Raw genomic sequence first — 24,337 nt, forward strand, 5'->3', positions numbered from 1 at the left:
GAAAGAAGACTTACGGAGGGTCCCCGAGTGCTAATCTAGATCAAATAGCTCAGGTATGAAACAATGGTTCCAACTTAGAGCTTTAGATCTGATTCTTGTGGGTTTTTACACAAAAGGGGGGGGTATTTATAGGAAAAGTGGAACCGTTAGGATCGTTTATCGAATATCGTGCCGCGATCTCGAGCGTACACTTGTCAAATTCTTGTGGTAAGTCAGATATTGGCTCTTGGCTCTTAATAGGGTGAAAGGGCATCGCCCCTTGATCGAACGAAAGGCCAAACTGCATTAAATGCAGAATATTTTCTGTCAGACACCCTCACGCGGCCCGCGTGGAAGTGCATGCAGATCTTACGCGGGCCGCCTGGTCCCGTCTGATCTGCACCACTTGCAGAATTTACATATTTGGTCCCTGTTGCGTGTTTAAGCTATTTTCAGCCCTTCTAAGACCTGTAAAGCCAACTTTAAGGCCCTAAAATGATGCCTAAACATTGTGGACATGAAACATGCCCAAAAATATGTCGGATGTCGGTTCGTTTGGCCGTACGATCGCGATGTTCGCTTAATTACGACGGAATGCGCATAAGTGTGAAAGACGATCCAAATGACGCGACGAATGGATTTTTCTCATGCCAAACACTAACGCATAATATAAGGATGCTTACATAAATTTTTGGAAGTCCGGATGTATTCAGAACGTAAGTTATGCGTGAAAGTGCAAACTTATGCACTTTTTGACACTTTTAGTCCCTGAATGATCCAAAAGTTTGTTTTAGCATACCAAACCTCTCAAAGCCTATTTCTAAGCTATGTAAAGGATATTTATGGTATGTTTAACTTATGGACATGTTCCGGAATGTTCGTTACAGTTCAAATTGGCATACTTTCGCAGTTTGTCAAGTTTAGTCCCTGTAAGCGAATTAACTTGTTTTTGCTATACCAAAGCCTTCAAAACTTATTTCTAAGTTATGTAAAGGTTATTTAAGGTATGTTGAGTATATGTTGATGTTCCGGAGTATTTGTCGCATTAAACTGAGTACGTTTACGCACCAGTTTGCGTATAATTCTCAAGAAAGCGATGTAGAGTTTGAATTTGAACAAAAGTCAAAACATGAAAAATGTAAAACACAACCAAACAAACATTGGGATCAAATAACATTATTTTATTGATAATTGAACTGTTCATGATGATTACAGGCACAAATGTTACAGTCTCCCCTACTTGTGGAAATTTCGTCCCGAAATTTATTTAGAGGAAACTCATGGAAAAAGATGCGGATATTTTGCCTTCATTTGATCTTCACGTTCCCAAGTAAACTCGGGTCCACGCTTAGTTTCCCAACGAACCTTGACCAAAGGAATGCGGTTGCGTTTAAGCCACATGACTTCACGTTCCATGATTTCCACTAGTTTCTCGACAAATTTCAGTGTTTTATCAACACGAATTTCGTCAAGCGGTATGTGGAGGTTCTCATCAGCTAAACACCTCTTGAGATTGGACACGTGAAAAGTTGGATGAACATTTCCAAGTTCAGGAGGTAACTCAAGTCTGTAGGCTACCTTGCCGATTCTTTCGACGATCTTAAATGGTCCAACGTATCTAGGTGCAAGTTTTCCTTTCTTTCCGAATCTGATCACACCTTTCCAAGGTGAGACCTTAAGTAATACACGATCACCGACTTGAAAATCCAAGGGCTTGCGTTTTAAGTCCGCGTAGTTCTTCTGACGGCTTCTAGCTGTCTGAAGGTTATCACGAACTTTCTTTACCTTATCTGTTGTCTCTAAAATGAGGGCAGGTCCAGTAAGCTGAGCCTCGCCAATCTCATTCCAGCAGACTGGTGAACGACATTTTCGACCATAGAGAGCCTCGAAAGGAGCCATGTTGATGCTGGAGTGATAACTGTTGTTGTAGGAGAATTCAATCAACGGAAGATGTGAATCCCAACTACCACCAAAATCTATCACACAAGCTCTAAGCATATCCTCCAGTGTCTGGATTGTTCTTTCAGATTGACCATCCGTTTGCGGATGATAGGCTGTGCTCAGATTAAGTTGAGACCCCATAGCAGATTGCATGGTTCTCCAAAAATGAGAAGTGAAACGAGCATCCCTGTCAGAAATGATGTTCAAAGGAACACCATGTCGTGCTACAATTTCATCCACGTAGATTTGAGCAAGTTTGTCAGCCGAAAAATCCTCACGGATTGGCTAGAAATGCGCTGACTTTGTAAGACGATCAACGACTACCCAGATGGCATCGTGACCTTTCTTTGTGCGCGGGAGTTTGGTAATGAGATCCATAGTAATGTTTTCCCATTTCCAAACTGGGATCTCTGGTTGCTCCAATAAACCAGAAGGACGCTGATGTTCAGCCTTAACCTTAAGACAAGTAAGGCATTTTGATACATATAAGGCAATGTCTTTCTTCATACCAGGCCACCAATACTGTATACGAAGATCCTTATACATCTTATCTGAGCCAGGATGAATAGAATAACGAGACTTATGGGCTTCATCCATAAGCAAGATACGAAGATTATCTTGGCTCGGGACCCACAAACGGTCCATGAAGTAATATGATCCATTGTCCTTCAGTTCAAGAGCAGGTGTTATGTGATAAGGAAATTCCTTATCCATCAAGCCTTGTGAAACACAAGTTTGTTGAGCCTGAGAAATACGGGCTTGTATATCGGTTTGAATAACAGATTGGACACGTACACAATGAAGCTTAGTACGTTCCTTGCGACTAAATGCATCGGCTACGACATTCGCCTTACCAGGATGGTAGCGAATCTCGCAGTCGTAGTCGTTTAGAAGTTCCACCCAACGCCTTTGCCTCATGTTGAGTTCTTTCTGATTGAAGATGTGTTGAAGACTCTTGTGGTCAGTGAAAACCACACATTTTGTACCATACAAGTAGTGTCTCCAAATCTTAAGAGCGAAGACAACTGCACCCAACTCAAGATCATGAGTGGTGTAGTTCTTCTCATGAATCTTCAACTGTCTCGATGCGTATGCTATGACTTTGTTTCTTTGCATCAGGACGCAGCCAAGACCTAATTTAGATGCGTCGCAATAAACGACGAAATCATCATTGCCCTCAGGCAATGTTAGGACAGGCGCGTCGCAAAGCTTTTGTTTCAAAGTCAGAAACGCTTCCTCTTGCTTGACTCCCCAATCAAAGGGCTTGTTCTTCTGAGTTAGAGCAGTTAGAGGAACTGCAATCTTTGAGAAATTCTCAATGAAGCGGCGGTAATAACCCGCTAGACCAAGAAAAGAACGAACTTCAGTAGGAGTAGTAGGTGTATCCCAATCCTTGATCGCACTGATCTTGGAGGGATCTACGTGAATACCTTGTTCATTGACAATATGTCCCAAGAATTGAACCTCCTTAAGCCAGAATTCACACTTGGAGAATTTGGCGAAAAGTTGCTCTTTCTTTAGGAGTTCCAACGTAAGACGGAGATGTTGCTCATGTTCAGCTCGCGTCTTAGAATATATCAAAATGTCATCAATAAAAACGATGATGAACTTATCTAAGTAAGGTTTGCAGACCCTATTCATTAAGTCCATGAAAACAGCAGGAGCATTAGTCAAACCGAATGGCATGACTGTGAACTCATAATGTCCATAACGAGTACGGAACGCTGTCTTTGGAATATCTTCTTCATGCACACGGAGCTGATGATATCCAGATCGAAGATCAATCTTCGAAAAATAAGAAGCGCCTTGCAATTGATCAAAGAGATCATCAATGCGAGGTAGGGGATATCGATTCTTGATGGTAAGCTTGTTAAGCTCGCGATAATCGATACACATCCTAAAAGATCCATCCTTCTTCTTTACAAAGAGAACGGGAGCACCCCAAGGTGAAAAGCTAGGACGGATAAAACCTTTGTCGAAGAGCTCCTGAAGCTGTTTAGATAATTCCTGCATCTCTGATGGTGCAAGACGGTATGGAGCTCTTGCAATGGGATTTGCACCAGGTACGAGATCAATACGAAACTCGACTTGGCGTGCTGGAGGTAGACCAGGTAAGTCTTCAGGGAATACTTCGGAATAATCCCGAACGACAGGAATATCTGAAATAGTCTTACCCTTGCCTTTATCTGCTGTAACATGTGCTAGGAAAGCCACATAGTGCTTTCGCAGATATTTCTGTGCTTTAAAACAAGACATAAGTTTGAGACCACCGGTAGGCTTCTCACCACGAACCTGTAGGATCTCGCCTGTCGACAGCGGTACACGAACAATCTTCTCAGAACAAACTATCTCTGCGCGATGCTTGGATAACCAATCCATTCCCACTATAACGTCGAAGCTTCCAAGTTGCATTGGCGTGAGGTCAATAGGAAAAATATGGTCGTTAAGGTTCAACTGGCAGTTGCGTAGAACAGAATTAAGAACAATGGGTTCTCCACTGGCAACCTCTACTGTCAAAGGTTTACCTAGTTTCGTTCTAGACACGCGAAGCATTGTCTCAAAGGACAATGACACAAAGCTCTTGTCGGCACCCGAATCAAAAAGAACAGATGCTGGCTGATTATTAATAAAGAACGTACCGTTCACCACCTCGTTGTCTGCTTTTGTGAAAATGGGATTCATGACTTGAGCTTAAAGAAATGTTTAATAACAGTCAGTCATGAACCTTGTAATTTGTTTTGCTTTGTAAACCATTTGAAAAACGATAACATCAAACGATATGTATAGATAAGTGCAAGGTTAAACGAATAACCAAGTAAAATGAGTTGAATAAGATAAGTTGTTTGTGAAAATAATGTCTTGTGAAGAATATGTTATTTATGTAAAATGTAATGTGTCTAAACTGAAATGACTTAGATAACGCCACGATATGTAATATTATACAAACATTTATATATAGGAAGTACCAGCGGCGTATCCACCATGTTTGTATCATATTACACACGCCACGTTACTTAAATCATTTACCCAAACCAATCCACCATGTAAATTGTTCATGTGTAAACCAAATGTCAAGTGTTATTGTGTAAACCATGTCAAATGTTTATGTTCAAATGTAAACCACCAAATGTGTATGTCAATGTCATTGTGTACGTGTCCAATCTGTTATTCAAACTGATATCCAAGCCCGTATTTCTCAGGCTCAACAAGCTTGTGTTTCACAAGGTTTGATGGATAAGGAATTTCCTTATCACATAACTCCTGCCCTAGAACTGAAGGACAGTGGATCATATTATTTCATGGACCGCTTGTGGGTCCCAAGCCAAGATAATCTTCGTACTTTGCTTATGGATGAAGCCCATAAGTCTCGTTATTCTATTCATCCTGGCTCAGATAAGATGTATAAGGATCTTCATATTCAGTATTGGTGGCCTGGTATGAAGAAAGACATTGCCTTATATGTATCAAAATGCCTTACCTGTCTTAAGGTTAAGGCTGAACATCAGCGTCCTTCCGGATTATTAGAGCAACCGGAGATCCCAGTTTGGAAATGGGAAAACATTACTATGGATCTCATTACTAAACTTCCGCGCACAAAGAAAGGTCACGATGCCATCTGGGTAGTCGTGGATCGTCTTACCAAGTCAACGCATTTCTTACCAATCCGTGAGGATTTTTCGGCTGACAAACTTGCTCAAATCTACGTAGATGAAATTGTAGCTCGACATGGTGTTCCTTTGAGCATCATTTCTGACAGAGATGCTCGTTTCACTTCTCATTTTTGGAGAACCATGTAGTCTGCTATGGGATCTCAACTTAATCTGAGCACAGCTTATCATCCGCAAACGGATGGTCAATCTGAAAGAACAATCCAGACACTGGAGGATATGCTTGGAGCTTGTGTGATAGATTTTGGTGGTAGTTGGGATTCACATCTTCCATTGATTGAATTCTCCTACAACAACAGTTATCACTCCAGCATCAACATGGCTCCTTTCGAGGCTCTCTATGGTCGAAAATGTCGTTCACCAGTCTGCTGGAATGAGATTGGCGAGGCTCAACTTACTGGACCTGCCCTCATTTTAGAGACAACAGATAAGGTAAAGAAAGTTCGTGATAAACTTTAGACAGCTAGGAGCCGTCAGAAGAATTACGCGGACTTAAAACGCAAGCCCTTGGATTTTCAAGTCGGTGATCGTGTGTTACTTAAGGTCTCACCTTGGAAAGGTGTGATCAGATTCGGAAAGAAAGGAAAACTTGCACCTAGATACGTTGGACCATTCAGGATCGTCGAAAGAATCGGTAAGGTAGCCTACAGACTTGAGTTACCTCCTGAACTTGGAAATGTTCATCCAACCTTTCACGTGTCCAATCTCAAGAGGTGTTTAGCTGATGAAAACCTCCACATACCGCTTGACGAAATTCGTGTTGATAAAACACTGAAGTTTGTTGAGAAACCGGTAGAAATCATGGAACGTGAAGTCAAGTGGCTTAAACGCAAGCGCATTCCTTTGGTCAAGGTTCGTTGGGAATCTAAGCGTGGACCCGAGTTTACTTGGGAACGTGAAGATCAAATGAAGGCAAAATATCCGCATCTTTTTCCATCAGTTTCCTATAAATAAATTTCGGGACGAAATTTCCACAAGTAGGGGAGACTGTAACATTTGTGCTTGTAATCATTGTGAACAGTTCAATTATCAATAAAATAATGTTATTTGATCCCAATGTTTGTTTGGTTGTGTTTTACATTTTTCATGTTTTGACTTTTGTTCAAATTCAAACTCTACATCGCTTTCTAGAGAATTATACGCAGACTGGTGCGTAAACGTACTCAGTTTAATGCGACAAATACTCCGGAACATCAACATATACTCAACGTACCTTAAATAACCTTTACATAACTTAGAAATAAGTTTTGAAGGCTTTGGTATAGCAAAAACAAGTTAATTCGCTTACAGGGACTAGACTTGACAAACTGCGAAAGTATGCCAACTGGAACTGTAACGAACATTTCGGAACATATCCATAAGTTAAACATACCATAAATATCCTTTACATAGCTTAGAAATAGGCTTGGAGGGGTTTGGTATGCTAAAACAAACTTTTGGATCATTCAGGGACTAAAAGTGTCAAAAAGTGCATAAGTTTGCACTTTCGCGCATAACTTACGTTCTGAATACATCCGGACATCCAAAAATTTATGTAAGCATCCTTATATTATGCCTTAGTGTTTGGCATGAGAAAAATCCATTCGTCGCGTCATTTGGATCGTCTTTCACACTTATGCGCATTCCGTCGTAATTAAGCGAACATCGCGATCGTACGGCCAAACGAACCGACATCCGACATATTTTTGGGCATGTTTCATGTCCACAATGTTTAGGCATCATTTTAGGGCCTTAAAGTTGGCTTTACAGGTCTTAGAAGGGCTGAAAATAGCTTAAACACGCAACAGGGACCAAATATGTAAATTCTGCAAGTGGTGCAGATCAGACGGGACCAGGCGGCCCGCGTAAGATCTGCATGCACTTTCACGCGGGCCACGTGAGGGTGTCTGACAGAAAATATTTTGCATTTAATGCAGTTTGGCCCTTCGTTCGATCAAGGGGCGATGCCCTTTCACCCTATTAAGAGCCAAGAGCCAATATCTGACTTACCACAAGAATTTGACAAGTGTACGCTCGAGATCGCGGCACGATATTCGATAAACGATCCTAACGGTTCCACTTTTCCTATAAATACCCCCCCCCTTTGTGTAAAAACCCACAAGAATCAGATCTAAAGCTCTAAGTTGGAACCATTGTTACATACCTGAGCTATTTGATCTAGATTAGCACTCGGGGACCCTCCGTAAGTCTTCTTTCGCTCTTTTATTCGCTTTTCGAGTCCGAAAGTCAACGTTTTGTTGACTTTCTGCATTGACCAGCTTATGGTCGATGCGAAGTTCATGGAACTTCATAACGTGAGCGTGATCACGATGGTTATGGTCCATAGTGACCATACCTACTGATCACCACGTTATCTAGGCTCAGTGACGAGTCGTAGTTTCGGCCAAAATGTGCATTCTTGCATATTTTGTAACCAAACTACTCGTGGGCATCAAAGCCGTTTGTTTTGATGTCAAACCTGTTTTCTAAACTTAGTTAAGCATGTTCTAACATGCTTAGCTCGTCACGTTTAGTATAGTGCTTATATAGGGTCGTAAGGTAAGCGATCTAAACCATCGCTTATACTTTCGAACCTGACCCATTTGGTCGATCTTTAGGATCCGACCAAACACATTAGGTGACCATAGCTATAACCTTCCGAGGTTATACCTTGTGGTCACGATGTTAGGCGTTCCGAACGCGTTCTACGCGAACGACGCGTTAGGGTAGCGTAAGCTACCTAAACAGGTCGTGATGGACCGTAAGCACTTAGGTTAAGTTTCATTTTAGTATGTAGGCTTTGTTAAACCATATTACACGAGTCTCCATACTCGTTTGGTTTTCGAACCCGCGTACTATCCGATCCTTCCGATTTGGTCCGGTATATTAACATAAGCTACCTATTAGGTGCCGTTGATATTCCGTGATCTTTAGCACTATCTGGTTATTATACAAGGAACTCAAAGCAATCTCAGGTGAGAACATAGAACCCCATCTTTTACTGTTTTCCAACTGTTTTGGGGTGAAACACATGTGCCTATCTGTTACTTTCATGCTTTCCATGTTTTCACATCGTATATCTGCTATGCTCATTAGTACAATATAGTACATGATTTCATTACATTTTATGCTACGTATGCCCGTTGTGTGCGTACTTAGTACATTTGATTTACATGAACATTTCTGTTGCATATGTTTACTCAGCATATGGACACATTGATTTACATGAACATTTTTGCTTCGTATGTTTACTTAGCATACTTCGTACAATTGTTTACATCACATGCCTTCATTTTGTTATGACATTTGGTTTGTTTAACATGGGACAATACATTCATTAACATTAGCTACGCCGTTCGTTAGTAGGTAGTGGTACCATAGGAATTGACAACTCCCATTCCTGAAGTCCTGGGTTTGATAGGACTGGAAGGAATGACCGAATTCGATATACATAACTTAGATAAACCTTTAATTTGTTTAAGGGTTTATCGCCGCAGTCTCAAGGCTTGGATGTATGCATAGTTTACAATACCACATAAATGTTAATATCAATAGAGCATGCATTTTTCCACAGAACATAACGTTGATTTAAACCACGTGTTACTTCAACGACTTGTTTTGTGCAGTTTACATATGGTTTAGAGTGAATTGCAAGTTTTGTCCTTTATCTTTAGGCCATTTTGCAAGTTTTGTCCTTTATGTTTAAATTTGACGAGTTTTGTCCTTTATGTTTAAAAATCAAGCACGTTTTACCCTTTGGGCCTTAAAAATCAAGCATGTTTTGTCCTTTATGTTTAAAAATCAAGCACGTTTTGTCCTTTATGTTTAAAAAATCAAGCACGTTTTGTCCTTAAAAATCAAGCACGTTTTGCCCCAAAGGGTAAAACGTGCTTGATTTTCAAACATAAAGGACAAAACTCGTCAAATTTAAACATAAAGGACAAAACTTGCAAAATGACCTAAAGATAAAGGACAAAACTTGCAATTCACTCTATGGTTTAAGTTGATACATTTCGCTTACCATACATGATTCATTTTGGGATACACATTACATGATTTACATTGAACATAAACACGTTGACATTGACATACACATTGGTGGTTTACATTTGAACATAAACATTTGACATGGTTTACACAATAACACTTGACATTTGGTTTACACATGAACAATTTACATGGTGGATTGGTTTGGATAAATGATTTAAGTAACGTGGCGTATGTAATATGATACAAACATGGTGGATACGCCGCTGGTACTTCCTATATATAAATGGTTGTATAATATTACATATCGTGGCGTTATCTAAGTCATTTCAGTTTAGACACATTACATTTTACATAAATAACATATTCTTCACAAGACATTATTTTCACAAACAACTTATCTTATTCAACTCATTTTACTTGGTTATTCGTTTAACCTTGCACTTATCTATACATATCGTTTGATGTTATCGTTTTTCAAATGGTTTACAAAGCAAAACAAATTACAAGGTTCATGACTGACTGTTATTAAACATTTCTTTAAGCTCAAGTCATGAATCCCATTTTCACAAAAACTATGTATCTCACAGGCATTTTTTTGCTGACGTACCTACTTTCACATGTGTTTTCAGGAGCTATTCCATAGGATGATGATCATGACACTAGGGCGGACCTGTGCCTTAGAGACTAAAAACGAAGCTAGACTAGTTTAATCATGTTATAAACTTTGTATTTTCCTGTTTTGAAACAATGGAACACTCTTGTCAATAAATAAAATGTAACTTTAATTTCCATGGTTGTATAACAATTAATTCTGTCCACAACACTCCCCGGCGTTTCCGCCGCGGTTGCATGTTATACGCGGCCGGGGTGTGACAACACGGCCCCGTGGTGGGCAATGGAAGCTTCTATAAGTTTGTCTTTTATGCTGCTTCTTGGGCACGACCCCGTGCTGGCTGAGCACGGGGCGTGTTCAGACTTCTGCTTTCTCTTCTTTGCTCTGGAGGATGCTGTTGAGGGTCCGGGCAGTCTACTTTTATTCCTTTTCTTGTATTTATGCTAGAATTAGTTGTCTTTTTGCTTCTTTTGTGAATTTGAGCTCATTTCATCCTGAAAATACAAAAGGAAGACAAAAACACTCTTTTTCCAACATTAGTACTTAAAAAGGGTTAGTTTTATGCCTTAATTGATGTGTTTTATATGTTGCATTTTACACACATCAATATATATATATATATATATATATATATATATATATATATATATATATATATATATATGTTCATGTTCATTTATTAAGAAAATGGACATATGTGTTTATCTAAAACCTAAACGATCAGTTCACGAACATAAATAAACAAACTTAAATGAACATAATTGAATAAACATAAACGAACAAAATTGACCAAACATAAATGAACACAAATTAACATTAATGAACGCAAACAAACAAGTCTAATACATCACAATTCTTCCAAAAACACATCTTTTTTTGAACGGCAAATTTGAATTACTGATGAACCACTGGAGTATTATCATGTCACTAGCGAAACCACCAGATCATATCTATCTCCACTAGTCAATAATGTATGTACATCAATTCGAAAGGAAACCCAACAAATCTGGGAAAAAAAACCCTTTGTGGGAATCAAAACCAGGACCTAATTCCATTAGAAAGGCCCTTTTTAGCCCAAGAACTGATTAGTTATATTTGTATAAGTAGTTAAAACGCTCCGTTTATGTTTATATTTATATAAATATTACTATTTATTTATTTATTAAAACCTAGCAAACATAGAACATAAAACTAACAAACATAAACTAACGTAAATGGATGTTCACGAGCATATATAAACAAACAAAGCTTATGTTCATTAACGAATGTAAACAAACTTCCTACAAACAATTCATGAATTAATTTATAGAATTAATCTACAATGCATATAATTAAACCATTTAGTTCTTTTTCCAACATATCAAATTTTTGTTAAAATGATACTTGCCAATACCAACAATTCATGACACTCGGCCTGAACAAGAAGATCCCGAAACATAGGAAATGGTTTTGAGGCACGAATAGCAGTAGAAAAAGTTTCAAAAGAAGTGCCCGAACCACATAGGAACCAATGAACCTTATCACACTCTTCAACGGATTGACCAACAACAACAAGTTGGTCACACAGGTGCTTAAATCGCCTGCCAAATTTAGAGACTAAAGAAGAGCCTTTGGTAATGCGGCGAAGTTTGTCACGCAGATTTTGTATACGCTCAATTGAGGCGTTACTGTAGGCAGACTCCAAAGCAAGCCATGTGGCACGATCAGAGTTAAGGCCCAGGGTTTCAGCAATCGCCTCCTCGGAGAGCGATGCATTAAGAATCATAATAGTATTCTGATTAGTAACAATCAACGCAGAGTGTTGAGGATTGGAGACTGATTTATCGCCCTGAGTAATCAATGGTTCAGGGGCAGGAGAGGAACCATCGATGTGGGAGACTAAATCTTGACAAGATAACACGGGCAGAATCTTGCTGCGCTAGACCAAGTAGTTGGTTGACGATAACTTCACATTTAACATATGCTAGAATTAGTTCTCTTTTTGCTTCTTTTGTGAATTTGAGCTCATTTCATCCTGAAAATACAAAAGGAAGACAAAAACACTCTTTTTCCAACATTAGTACTTTAAAAGGGTTAGTTTTATGCCTTAATTGATGTGATTTATATGTTGCATTTTACACACATCAAATACCCCCACACTTGAACTTTTGCTTGTCCTCAAGCAAAACTCTTTAAATGTGGCTTACACTCCCAAATGGAATAGGTAGAAGAGAAAGTTTTTGGCTTGTCATAGAGTGTCGGGAATCCAAGATTTTTGTAAGTTTTATTTTTATTTATTTACAATCCTATTCGTTATGATTTATTTAGAACGTTTCACATGATAAATTACTTATTCGGGCATAGCATGCCTTATTAAAATTCTATTTATATACAAGTTCACATACCGCATGGAAGATCACTCAACACTCGGCCGAATGTGTATTTTTTTTTTTAGTGAATCACTCGAGAGCGGCATGGAACTTACGCCTTCCATAGGCTTGCCAAGCAATCAATCCTCCTCCTTTTTAACTTTTTACCTTTGTAAATATCAAGAGGACCTTTTGGGTGAAGGGTTAGGCTTGGGTTAAAGGTGGGTGGTTGGGTTAGTGGTTAGTAAAAGAGCGAAAATCGTAAAAAGCGTCGGTTTTCGTGACACACCTTGTTTTTAGTGACTCTTTATTTTGAAGTATTTCTCCAAACAAGCTTTTATGTAGCTTTTGTTTGTTTTTTACTTCATCATTTTTTTTTGATAAGTCATATAAAATAGCGAGCTTACGAAAAACCGAGCTTGTTACTAAAATAAAGGGTGAAAAATAAAAAAGGGTTTTTGGTGGGTAAAAAGGGTTTTAGGGTAATGAAATGAAAGGTTTAGGCTCAAAGGGGCTAACTAGGGGGATTTTGGGTAGGTGGTAAAAAAAATGAAAAATAATGGTGTAGAAAGAAAAATATGGTTAGTCCTAATGCCTCCATCACTTACTTACTTGGGTTTAAGTTGGTAAGGACCGGGAATGTATCGTCGTGGCAAGTTCTAGAGTTGTAAGAACCAAACGGCTATTCACACAAGAAACGAAAAATGAGCATTTAGTCTAAAGATGTATATTTGTATGCTCAATAAAGGCTCAAAACTCACATTTGTGGGAATGGGTTTTTAATGCGATCAAGTATATATAATCGAATTTTTAACTAGACTTGTTATGCCGTTTCGTAATTTTCTTATGTTGGTTCTTTGTTATCACGACGCTATCGGTTGTAAATTTGTAAAAATATAACCTTTTTAGAACTTATTATTCCCAAATTTAACCAAGACAAGTAAAAAAAACGAAAAGTTTTTGAAAAACAATTTGGGGTGTTTAGCGGTTCCAATAGAGTTTTGTGTAAGGCTTGTAATTAGGATTTGCAAAATTCAAGGTTTTAGCATCCCCCCACACTTAAATTACACATTTTCCTCAATGTGTCCCAAAAATAAGATTTTCGGCTGATTAGAATGTGTAAAAGTGGGTTAAAAAACAAAGATTTATGTTACTGGCATCCTGGACACGGCCCCGTGGTGACCGGGCACGGCCCCGTGGTCAGGTGCCAGTAACAGAAATTAAAGAAATAAGACAGAAGCCTGGACACGGGGGCGTGTCCGCTGAACACGGCCCGTGTCCAGTTACCTGAACTGGGCGTTTTTCTGCAGGTGGCTCAGCACGGGGCCGTGTTGGTTGGGCACGGCCCGTGTTGAGCCTTCTGTGATGGAGATTTGTGTCGGGTTGCTCTGTTCTCTGTGCATGGGGCCATTTTTTCTCGTTCCCTTTTTCATCCATTACCACCATGAGTGTGTTTTATTTATTAATAACCATCAAACCTTAGAAACCATCATATCATTGCAAACATAGAGAATTACATATAGTTAGCTAAATAACTAGGGGATACATGAGGTTATCATAAAGGTTCTACTTATTTAGGAAAATTTCGGAAATAGCTTCCCGATGTAGTAACACCCTTTAGCCGACGGCTCCTCAGTTGTTGTTCAAAGCCACTCTTCTATCTCCCTTGGGAGGTAGAAAGCAGCTTCATTCTCTTCAGTGGCTTGAGGAGGAACATTCACCGGGACTCCTTGCACCACCCTTTGTTGAGGCACTTGGTGCATGGCGTGCCATTCGGCCGGAATGATGACCTCGGGCACTACATTCCACGCTCTTTGGGTTATTACGGGAACCAAAGGCGGGGAAGCGAGAAGGTTTAACCTCTGGTGCAGGAGGTTTACTTCTCGAAGACAGCCCTCCAATCCTACCGTCAGATGATTAATACGGTCCACTAATGCTTCTTCTACTCCCGTCATTTCGTCTATGGCTTCCCTCAAGGCGTAAACGTAGTTTACTAGGGAATCTTTTGCTGTGGACGACCTTCTTCCATTTCGGTTATTTCGTGAAGATGATCCGCTATTCCTGCTGGCCATTTTCTGTGAAAGAAACCGAAGATAACTAAACTTTTGCAGAACAGTACCTCGAACACGGCCCCGTGCTCACTGAGCACGGCCCCGTGTTCAGTCGTCTGCAGGATTTTTGTCTAACGATTCTTGGGTTTTAAATTATTTTAACATCTTTTAACTGATGTTTAAGCTTAGATAATTTAAAACAAAGTTATGGAACTAACTTTAAACAAGAATCCGCAGCCAATAATCTTACAAACTTCACATAGAAGATTGGAATCATGGGGTTTCCAAGCTTCCATGGAGGAGATGTTTGAAAAATTTTGAAAGAAGGAGAAATGAACAAAAGTGGAAAAGACATGATGGTCTTTGGGAACCTTCTTTTAGCACATACCTAGGATGGTATATGTGAAGATCCCAGGAATCTCTGTTTAGTGAAGTGGTAAAAATGAGCAGGAATCAGGCTGCATTTAAAGAAAACGACAGCACACTGGACACGGCCCCGTGTCCGCTGGGCACGGCCCCGTGTGCAGAGAAAATCCTGACACATTTTGTCCGTATTCTGACAAAATCAGCAGAGAATCTTCTGAGTGAGCACGGGGTCGTGTTGACCGGACACGGCCCCGTGTCGGGAGGCTGTTTTATGGAGTTTGTTGCTCCTAAGGAGCTTATTTATATCGGGTGGTTCTTGATTTGTTGGAACAACCCCAAAGTGCCTAAGATACCTTAATTGTCCTATACTAAGGCGAGAACGCAAGAGGTTATCGGTGAGGGTGATTCCTATTTTCATTCTAGGTGGACAAGTCCAACCCTTTTCCGGGCTCTCGTTAAAGAAGGTGTATGCCGAATCGCTCAGGTCTATGTATGCATCGAACGAAGTCGATGGGGAGTCCTTCACGGCACAATCGGCACAGGGACGACTATCGTCCAAGTCTTTTCTAGGTATGAAGGTATTTTCGGGAGCAACGAGGTTGTCGGAATGCGGTTCCAACATTTCCTCATGGTCATCATCTTGGGGCAGATCAATAAAATCCTTCCTAAGTTCTTTTGACCAATTTAGAATTAGTTCTTCTAGTTGAAATAACTCGTCAAGGAGCATTTCCCCTAAAATATCTGGCTGGGCGCATTCGAGGGAGAGATAGTGCTTATTTTTACTTTCGCCCCTCTTAAGGTTATAAGGAATCGGTGGGTCTATATAGTGGGGCCTATAATTTAGAAAATAACATTTTAATTCTTCATGTTCGCCTCCACATAATCGACACCACACACCATAAGAGTGCCGAAAGTAAAAAGAATTACTATCACCCATGTTTGTGTCAGAAATTACCAACCGCCGGGATCTAACGGTTCTGTTTTCAGTAAGAGAATCTTGGGCACGGGGGCGTGTTGAGTGGACACGGCCCCGTGTTCAGCTTACTATCTGACTTAAAACAGGATTGCCAGTTCCAATAATTGAGCACGGGGGCGTGTTCAGCAGGCACGGCCCCGTGCTGAGCTCTGCAGAAGCTGAAAAACTAAGAAAAATCCTAAAAATTAAAAAGAAAAATAAAAATATGATTAGGCCGTTGATTCCTAACTTTCTTAAAATCCTTGTGTCCCCGGCAGCGGCGCCAAAAACTTGATGCGTGTGTAGTGTAATATATTTTTAGAATATAATTAAGCCCTTTTTACACCTTTAGCCAAGTTTTAAATTTATAAAACCCGATATTTACTAACACTAAACACACATATGGGCAAGTGCACCCATCGTGGACGTAGTATAGTGTTGGTAAGATACCGAGGTCGTCCAAGGACACAAGAGCTTTTAGTACCGGTTTATCCTCAACGTCTAATCAAATCAAAAAGTTAGAAAAATGTTTTTTTAAACTAAGAAAATAAAAACTAATTAAATGCTGAAAAATAAAATAAAATAAAAACAGATAGACAAGATGAATCACTTGGATCCGACACGTGTATTAGTATAACCTTTGATTATTTTCGCACTTTTGCACTTGTTTAAGAGATTATCTTAGTTATTGTAGTAGGCCCCTCTTTTGAAGGCGACGTTACCCTCAACCCAGTAGTTTGAGTCAGCAAGGATACAATCCTAAAGGGTCGGATTATTGAAAGATAATGAATTAAGTTATTAATGCAAATTGTGGTAGGCCCCGCTTTCGGCGGTGACGTTACCCTCGGCTAAGTAGTCTGAGTCAGCAGGGATACAGTCCTAAATAGCCGGGTTATAGTATTAATAGTAGTTAACTTATGAGGGGTCAAAGAGTTTGGATCCCCGCCATCCAATACCTATGGGCATTGAAGGAGATCCTACTAAATTTGACCCAGGTCCCAAGCAGGTCCTCTAAACGCTGAACAAGGGCAAGACCCTTACCAAACCGTTCCCTTAACCCCCGACCAGGTAGCCAACATACCTCCATATAGACCGTGGAGATATGAATGGTGAAAATCTTTTATTTTATATAGACAGTAAAATAATGCCAAGACACCATGGACAAACGATAAGGAAAGATCACCTTCAACATAAGTAACTAGTTATTAAAGTCATTAATACAAAACCAAATAAAAAGTGCAAAAGATTGAAAATAAAAAGTATTATACTAAACACTTGTCTTCACCAAGTGATGTAAGAGACTTAGGCAAACATGGCCTTGATTGTCAAGAACTCTTACGATCAATCTTGGATCCCTAGACGACTCACACACTCTACGATGGACAATGGATGATGGTGGTGGATCATGGTGTTATGCTGGTGGTGGGTGGCGGATGAAGTGTGAGAGAGGTGGTGTGCCAAGGGATGAGTTGAAATGAAACCAAGCACCCCTATTTATAGGCTGAACAGAAGACTGGGCACGGCCCCGTGTCCACTGGACACGCCCCCGTGCCCGTCTGACACTCTCTCTCCTCATTAATTGTAATTCGCAATTACAATTAATGCGCCTGCTGTACTTTCACCACGCCCCCGTGCCCGCTGGACACGGCCCCGTGGTGGGCAATGGAAGCTTCTATAAGTTTTTCTTTTATGCTGCTTCTTGGGCACGACCCCGTGCTGGCTGAGCACGGGGCGTGTTCAGACTTCTGCTTTCTCTTCTTTGCTCTGGAGGATGCTGTTGAGGGTCCGGGCAGTCTACTTTTATTCCTTTTCTTGTATTTATGCTAGAATTAGTTGTCTTTTTGCTTCTTTTGTGAATTTGAGCTCATTTCATCCTGAAAATACAAAAGGAAGACAAAAACACTCTTTTTCCAACATTAGTACTTAAAAAGGGTTAGTTTTATGCCTTAATTGATGTGATTTATATGTTGCATTTTACACACATCAATATATATATATATATATATATATATATATATATATATATATATATGTTCATGTTCATTTATTAAGAAAATGGACATATGTGTTTATCTAAAACCTAAACGAACAGTTCACGAACATAAATAAACAAACTTAAATGAACATAATTGAATAAACATAAACGAACAAAATAGACCAAACATAAATGAACACAAATTAACATTAATGAACGCAAACAAACAAGTCTAATACATCACAATTCTTCCAAAAACACATCTTTTTTTGAACGGCAAATTTGAATTACTGATGAACCACTGGAGTATTATCATGTCACTAGCGAAACCACCCGATCATATCTATATCCACTAGTCAATAATGTATGTACATCAATTCAAAAGGAAACCCAACAAATCTGGGAAAAAAAAACCCTTTGTGGGAATCAAAACCAGGACCTAATTCCATTAGAAAGGCCCTTTTTAGCCCAAGAACTGATTAGTTATATTTGTATAAGTAGTTAAAACGCTCCGTTTATGTTTATATTTATATAAATATTACTATTTATTTATTTATTAAAACCTAGCAAACATAGAACAAAAAACTAACAAACATAAACTAACGTAAATGGATGTTCACGAGCATATATAAACAAACAAAGCTTATGTTCATTAACGAATGTAAACAAACTTCCTACAAACAATTCATGAATTAATTTATAGAATTAATCTACAATGCATATAATTAAACCATTTAGTTCTTTTTCCAACATATCAAATTTTTGTTAAAATGATACTTGCCAATACCAACAATTCATGACATTCGGCCTGAACAAGAAGATCCCGAAACATAGGAAATGGTTTTGAGGCACGAATAGCAGTAGAAAAAGTTTCAAAAGAAGTGCCCGAACCACATAGGAACCAATGAACCTTATCACACTCTTTAACGGGTTGACCAACAACAACAAGTTGGTCACACAGGTGCTTAAATCGCCTGCCAAATTTAGAGACTAAAGAAGAGCCTTTGGTAATGCGGCGAAGTTTGTCACGCAGATTTTGTATACGTTCAATTGAGGCGTTACTGTAGGCAGACTCCAAAGCAAGCCATGTGGCACGATCAGAGTTAAGGCCCAGGGTTTCAGCAATCGCCTCCTCGGAGAGCGATGCATTAAGAATCATAATAGTATTCTGATTAGTAACAATCAACGCGGAGTGTTGAGGATTGGAGACTGATTTATCGCCCTGAGTAATCAATGGTTCAGGGGCAGGAGAGGAACCATCGATGTGGGAGACTAAATCTTGACAAGATAACACGGGCAGAATCTTGCTGCGCTAGACCAAGTAGTTGGTTGACGATAACTTCACATTTAACATATGCATCAGGGTGTTGTGTTGATGGAGAGTGCAGAATCAGAAAAGGAAGATGCAGCCATGAAGATAGATGGGATGAGGAAGGTTAGTCAGCAGTTTAGAAAGAAGAAGGGTAAAGGGTGGGAAGGAGGAGGGATAGGCTTGATACCATGAGAGTAATGTAAATTCACTGCCATCCAAGGGTTTGGAGCAGGAAATATATACACAAAAATAATGCACTTTGGTACAATAAGAATGAATAAAATACAAACTGAGTACATAAGTTAGTGTTGTTTAACATCCCCTTTCAAGCGGAATGGTGGCGGGCGAATTCCAAGACGACCGCGAAAGAATTCAAATTGAGGACGAGGAAGGCTCTTGGTGAAAATGTCCGCTACCTGAAACTTGGTCGGAACTATGCAGGTATATAGTTTCCTAGAGGAGATAAGTTCACGAACAAAGTGATAATCCAACTCAATGTTTTTGGCACGCTTGTGGGATACCGGGTTTTGTGTGAGAATAGAGCGCTCTTGTTGTCACATAATAATGTAGGGCGATCAGGAGGTAAAGCATGTAACTCACGCAAGAGGCGAGCAATCCAAACAATTTCAACAGTGTTGGCCATTACACGATATTCAGACTCACAACTAGAACAAGCAACAATAGGTTGTTTCTTAGCACTCTAGGACACAATATTGCCACTTAAGAAAATTGAGTAACCATAGGTGGAGCGACGGGTGTCAATACAGTGAGCCCAGTCGGCATCAGAGTATCCAAGTATAGCAGTTTTTGCAGGTTTAGAAAAAGTCAGACCAAAGGCCACAGTGCGTTTGACATAGCGAAGTATGTGTTTCACATGCTGAAAGTGTGTAGTGGTTGGAGCCTGAAGAAACTGACTTACCTGATTTTTATGTCTCAAAAATATGTCTATGCTTTATTTCGACTGGCCCATTTTGTTGGGGAGTATATGGACACGATATTTTATTAAAAGTGCCATTATCATTAAATAATTGTTTCACACGATGACTAAGGAACTCGGTGCCTCCATCGCTTTGAAAAACTTTAATGTTTCTTCAACATTGAGTTTGAGCGAACCACATAAATGTTGCTAAAATAATATGGAACTCAAATTTATTCTTTTGTGGATAAAACCACGTGAATCGCGAGAAGTCATCCACAAAAAAAACAACATAATATCTATATGCTTCCATGGTTGAAACTGGAGAAGGGCCCCATAAGCCACAATGAACCAAATCTAAAAGAAAAGATTCTCGACTTTCATTAATAGAAAATGGTAAACGGTGTCCTTTAGACATTTCACAAGAAGAACACATTATTGGTTTAGGCAAAATAGACGTGAGTTGCAATGACCCACTTTTATTCAAAAATAAGATAGTGTCAAAAGAAGCATGTCAAAGACGAGAGTGCCTTAGTTCATAAGATGCCTTAAGTGATTTTGCCAAAGTTGAGGAAAAAGCTTGAGGACCCGTGTGCATTACATAGAGGCCGTTTTCACATTGACCTTCAACCACCACCTTTTTCGTTGTTCGATTCTGAATATAAAAATAAGGTTGGGAGAACAAAAAATCCAAATGGTTATCTGTTGTAAGTTTGCTTATAGACATAATATTTTTCTTAATGTTAGGAACCACCAAGATATCTTTCAGTTTTATATCATTAGCAATATTATATGGGTAATGGGAAGAAAATTTCCATTACTAAAAATCACCGAATGATCACCTTTGTATGGGTCATAATTATTGAGATTCACTAGTGGATCAGCCATGTGGTCCGTTGCACCTGTATCACCAACCCAGTCTGGACCCTAATTGTTAACATGATATTAGGCATGAAAGTCCTTCGCCAAGTCAGTCGGGGAAGGATTGGATCGATGGGCAAAGTCAAGAAGATTTGGGTAAGTATTGGCGTTGTGCCCATCCGCTCGGCATAGGTAGCAATGGGGAGGGCGACGACCCCGATCGCGTCCACGAGGGCTACCGCCTCGAGAGAACCGGCCCCCATGACCTCGATTAGTGGGAGAGGTTCGGGTGATTTATGTTGAAAAAGCCACAGGTGGTGAGGATGGTCTGTGAAGAGATTGCAAAAATAATTCATGAGATTCGCCCTGAACAAGAAGATCCCGAAACATAGGAGGTGGTTTTGAGGCACGAATAGTAGTAGAAAAAGTTTCAAAAGAAATTCCCAAACAAGATAGGAACCAATGAACCTTATCAGACTCTTCAACGGGTTGATCAACACAACAAGTTGGTCTCATAGGTGCTTAAATCGACTGCCAAATTCAGAGACTAAAAAGAGCCTTTGGTAATGTGACGAAGTTTGTCACGTATATTTTGTATACACTCAAATTGAGGCATTACTGTAGGCAGACTCCAAAGCAAGCCACATAGCACGAGCAGAGATAAGGCCCAAGGTTTAAAAAATTGCCTCCCAAGAGAGTGATGCATTAAGAATCATAAAAGTCTTCTGATCAGCAGTAATCCACGTGGGGTATTGAGGATTGGAGACTGATTTATCGCCCTGGGTAATCAATGGTTCAGGGGCATGAGAGGAACCATCGATGTGTGATACTAAATCTTGACAAGATAACATGGGCAGAATATGGTTGCGCCAAGATAACCATCGATGTGTGATACTAAATCTTGACAAGATAACCATCGATGTGTGATACTAAATCTTGACAGGAGAGGAACCATCGATATATATATATATATATATATATATATATATATATATATATATATATATATATATATATATATATATATATATATATATATATATATATATATATATTTAGTCAAATGTTCGTGTTCAATTAAAGTTAAATGAATAAACACAATCATGCCACATGTTCATTCAATTCGTTTACGAGCATGGCCCAATGACAAACACATGATAGTTACTAAAATGCCAAGTACAAACTTGAATAAGATCAAACGCCTATTATTGTAATATGAAAATTCGATACCTTGTATATTTATATGTTTTATAACTTGTATGTTTATATGTTTTATAACAAGGCATAATGCCTCAAAAGATCGAATTTGGTGGTCTGGAGACAAAGTGATTTGCAATGGGGTTATTGCCAACTAGATTTTTCTCTAATCACAACCGGTGGCATCTCCATAGAGCGGGGAACCAATTATTCGTACGGAGTATAAGTTGGATCAAAATGGTTGTAGACTTTGTAGTTATGTTAGTGATGCTTGGGAGTAATATTCAATTAAAAATCGTGTCCCTTTATTCCACGACTATATAGTTTAGTTTCAGATAGTCAGGTGCTTCCATTTTTAAGAAAATACTTCCTGAGGCGATTTTTTGTGTGTGTAGAACTCAATGTTTAACCCCCATGTAATCACTTAGCATTGCTAACAATGTGTGATGTAAACAAGTTGAAGGCTAAGATTGATGAGATATCCAAGCTCGTTGATATACGTTTTGTTTCTAGCTATTGATAGCCTTGAGCTTACTTAATTGATGACCTTTAACACAAATATTGTCACCATAAGAAACGTGTCAACTCTTTCCAACCTTTAACAATTAGGACATTAGTAATACTCATCTCAGCTCACAGACTGCCAGCTTAGCGTCACATCAGAATCTCCACTCATCCCCAAAACCTATATTATACTCATCCTTGTTCCCACACATTTTAAACATTTAAAATTATAAAAAGTGAAATAAGAGAGAGAGAGAGAGAAGTGATAGATAGAGAGACGGGAGTGGGATGGTCCCAACACGGGGAAGGGTGGGACGTGGGAGGGTGGCATGGTGTGTCCAACATAGGCAATCTACATCAGCAAAAAAACTAATGAGGGTTAGTTAGAAAAAAAGCACGTTGAGAAATGTGTATGATTATTTAAATCCAATTTTCCGTTTTCTTACTATAAAAGCTCACTTAGGTTTCTAACTAATAATCAAGTTTCTTCGCTAATCGCTGTTAAAAACGTTATATAAATTTAAAATTTAGTAATTTAAATGGAACAAATGTGAAACTTAATAATTAATGTTAAACTATGTATAAAGTTTCATAATTTTCCATAAGTCAACATGAAAAACAATTACAAATTGTAAAGGAAATACATACCAGAAAATACTAGAGTAACCAACAATGTAACTAGCAACTAACTTGCAACGAGAAACAGATCTTCTTCATTGTCTTCATTCTTGCAACAACTCATGGGATATACACAAAGCCCTAGGTTGTTTGCATAGCTTTCTACAGAGAAGTTACTATTAAGAAATGCGGGTACAGGTCCCAAGAGTCTATTGTTAGCAACACTAAATTCGACAAGGTGATCAAGTTGAGATAATTCTAAAGGGATTCGACCTGTTAGCTGGTTGTTATCAAGCCTCAAAACATTAATAAAGACAAAATAGGCAATGCTAGGTGGAATTGGACCTGATAGATTGTTGTTTGAGAGATTAAGAGACACAAGGTATGGCAAATCATACGCTAGATTAGAAGGAATGGATCCTGAGAGGTAGTTTCCTGAAAGATCTAAATCTTGCATTGCGGTACAGTTTTGTATGCCTATTGGAAATGGTCCTATGAGTCCTGCGTCTCGTAGAGAAACCGCAAGAACCAGGTTCTCTTGGTTATTTGAGCATTGGACGCCAACAAAACGACATATGAAACCTTCAGTATTGTTGCGAAAATCCCACGTAGATAACACATGCCCAGGATCTGCTAGTGATTCCTTGATGGATCTTAGGCAATAAATGTCTGAGTGAAGACCATTGCTTATAGTAAGACAAGCTAGTATGCCTAGCATCCCCAAGCACAAACTAGGAATACTATTTCTTTCCATTGTAAATTTAGTGATGTATGATGACTTTACATACACACGTATATACATATATTATATATATATGACACATGTGATGTTGATCCAATGTCTTAAAGTCTTTTGCGGGACACTCCCAAAAATATATAGATTAGGAATATCAATTATCAATGGCCATGATCAGCTGAATGAAGGGTTAGAAAATTGAAGATGTGATGGCCCCTCGTTTTGACTTCCAAAGCGTGCTAAATACACTTCAACATTGACTACTATTATTACAAAAGAGCTTATTTTCTAAGAAAATTTCAAACACATATCCAACGAAAAATATATG

General features: G+C 39.1%; 1 protein-coding gene across 1 annotated transcript; it reads right to left on the reverse strand.

Annotated features, from left to right (window-relative positions):
• Nucleotides 1-23,340: 23,340 nt before the first annotated feature.
• LOC110943378 (inactive LRR receptor-like serine/threonine-protein kinase BIR2) lies at nucleotides 23,341-24,027 on the reverse strand. The gene has a single exon (XM_022185129.1). The coding sequence runs from the start codon at nucleotides 24,025-24,027 to the stop codon at nucleotides 23,341-23,343; it is 687 nt and encodes a 228-aa protein (XP_022040821.1).
• Between the last annotated feature and the right edge of the window lie 310 nt (nucleotides 24,028-24,337).

The sequence above is a fragment of the Helianthus annuus genome, chromosome 5, assembly GCF_002127325.2.
Source record: "Helianthus annuus cultivar XRQ/B chromosome 5, HanXRQr2.0-SUNRISE, whole genome shotgun sequence".
Taxonomy (NCBI): Eukaryota; Viridiplantae; Streptophyta; class Magnoliopsida; order Asterales; family Asteraceae; genus Helianthus; species Helianthus annuus.